Raw genomic sequence first — 1,460 nt, 5'->3', positions numbered from 1 at the left:
ACCAAGATGTATCGGGATTTGATACTTAGTTACTAGTGGCCGTGCATGAAGAGAGAGATAGTCTGGTATGTCGAGAGGTGCTTGACCTATCAGATGGCCAAGGTCGAGCACCAAAGACCGCATGGCAAGTTGCGGCCATTGGAGGTTCCTATGTGGAAATGGAACATATTACTATGGATTTCATCACCAAGTTACCTTGGACGACTAAAGGATACGACGCGATATGAGTTATAGTAGATCGTCTGACCAAGAGCGTCCACTTTCTAACCATTCGAGAGAGCTCCTTGGCCGATTTATATGTGCGCGAGATTGTTACTCGGCATGCTATTCCAATCTCCATTGTATCCAATCGAGATGTTCGGTTCACTTCTTGTTTTTGGCAGAAGTTCCATGAAGAACTGGGTATGAGGTTCCATCTAAGCACTGCTTATCATCCGCAGACTGATGGTCAGAGTAAGCAGACCATTTAGACACTTGAGGACATGTTGAGAGCTTGTGTCATAGATTTCGGTGGGAGTTGGGACTCCTACCTTCACTTAGTTGAGTTCTCATACAACAACAACTATCACTCCAGTATCGATTCACCACCATTCAAGCTTCTCTATGGAAGAAAGTGTCATACCCCAGTTTATTGGGGAGAGGTTGGTCATAGAGTCATGGGAAGGACTGAGGCAGTCCTTCAGACGATGGAGCTTATTCAGCAAATTAAACAGAGACTACAGACAGCTCGGAGTTGGCAGAAAAGTTATGTAGACAAGCATCGATCTGAGTTGGAGTTGCAGGTCGACAACATGGTTTTGTTGAAGGTATCACCCTAGAATGGTGTAATGTGCTTCAATAAGAGGGGCAAGTTGGGGCCCTGGTATATTGGGCTATTTCGAGTGATTGTCATGGTTGGCAAGGTAGCTTATAGGTTAGATTTGCTTGAGGAGATCAGTCATGTTCACAACATCTTCCATGTTTTTCAGCTTTGGAAGTGTGTGGCTGGATATTCAGCATTTGTTCCTCTAGATGATATTCGGGTTGATGATCGACTAACATATGTTGAGAGACTAGTGGCGATCTTGGATCGGAAGACGAATGCCTTGCACAACAAGGTTGTGTCTTTGGTCAAGGTTCAATGGCAGCATCAGAGAGGTTCCGAATGGACTTGGGAACTCAAGACGGAGACACGAGAGCATTACCCTGAGTTGTTCACGGCAGCGGACTTTGAGGATGAAGTTTAGTTCAAGTGGGGGAGAATTGTAACATAAACTTATATTAAAAACATGTGTTCCTATCATGTTACTTCGTAATATCGACCAAACCAAAGGTATATCCAATGGTACTAGGTTACAATTGTTAGGCTTGGAAAATATGTCATTAAGGCACGAATTATAGTTGGTAGATTCTTCAATGAGACTACTTATATACCTTACATGAAGTTAACTCCATCAGATAAAAGAGTTTTCTTCCGTTTT

At 43.2% G+C, this 1,460-nt stretch overlaps 1 protein-coding gene across 1 annotated transcript; it reads left to right on the top strand.

Moving 5' to 3' along the window:
- The first annotated feature begins 686 nt into the window (after positions 1–686).
- Positions 687–1,226, top strand: LOC145098504 (uncharacterized). Its single transcript, XM_079036139.1, has 2 exons — positions 687–806; positions 903–1,226. Exons 1-2 carry the CDS (start codon positions 687–689, stop codon positions 1,224–1,226), a joined length of 444 nt encoding a protein of 147 aa, XP_078892265.1.
- Positions 1,227–1,460: the final 234 nt, after the last annotated feature.

Source organism: Lactuca serriola, chromosome 4 (assembly GCF_051521515.1).
Source record: "Lactuca serriola cultivar US96UC23 chromosome 4, Lser_US96UC23_V15, whole genome shotgun sequence".
Taxonomy (NCBI): Eukaryota; Viridiplantae; Streptophyta; class Magnoliopsida; order Asterales; family Asteraceae; genus Lactuca; species Lactuca serriola.
Note: the sequence above shows the minus strand (reverse complement) of the source record. Positions and strands in the feature narration are given on the sequence as shown.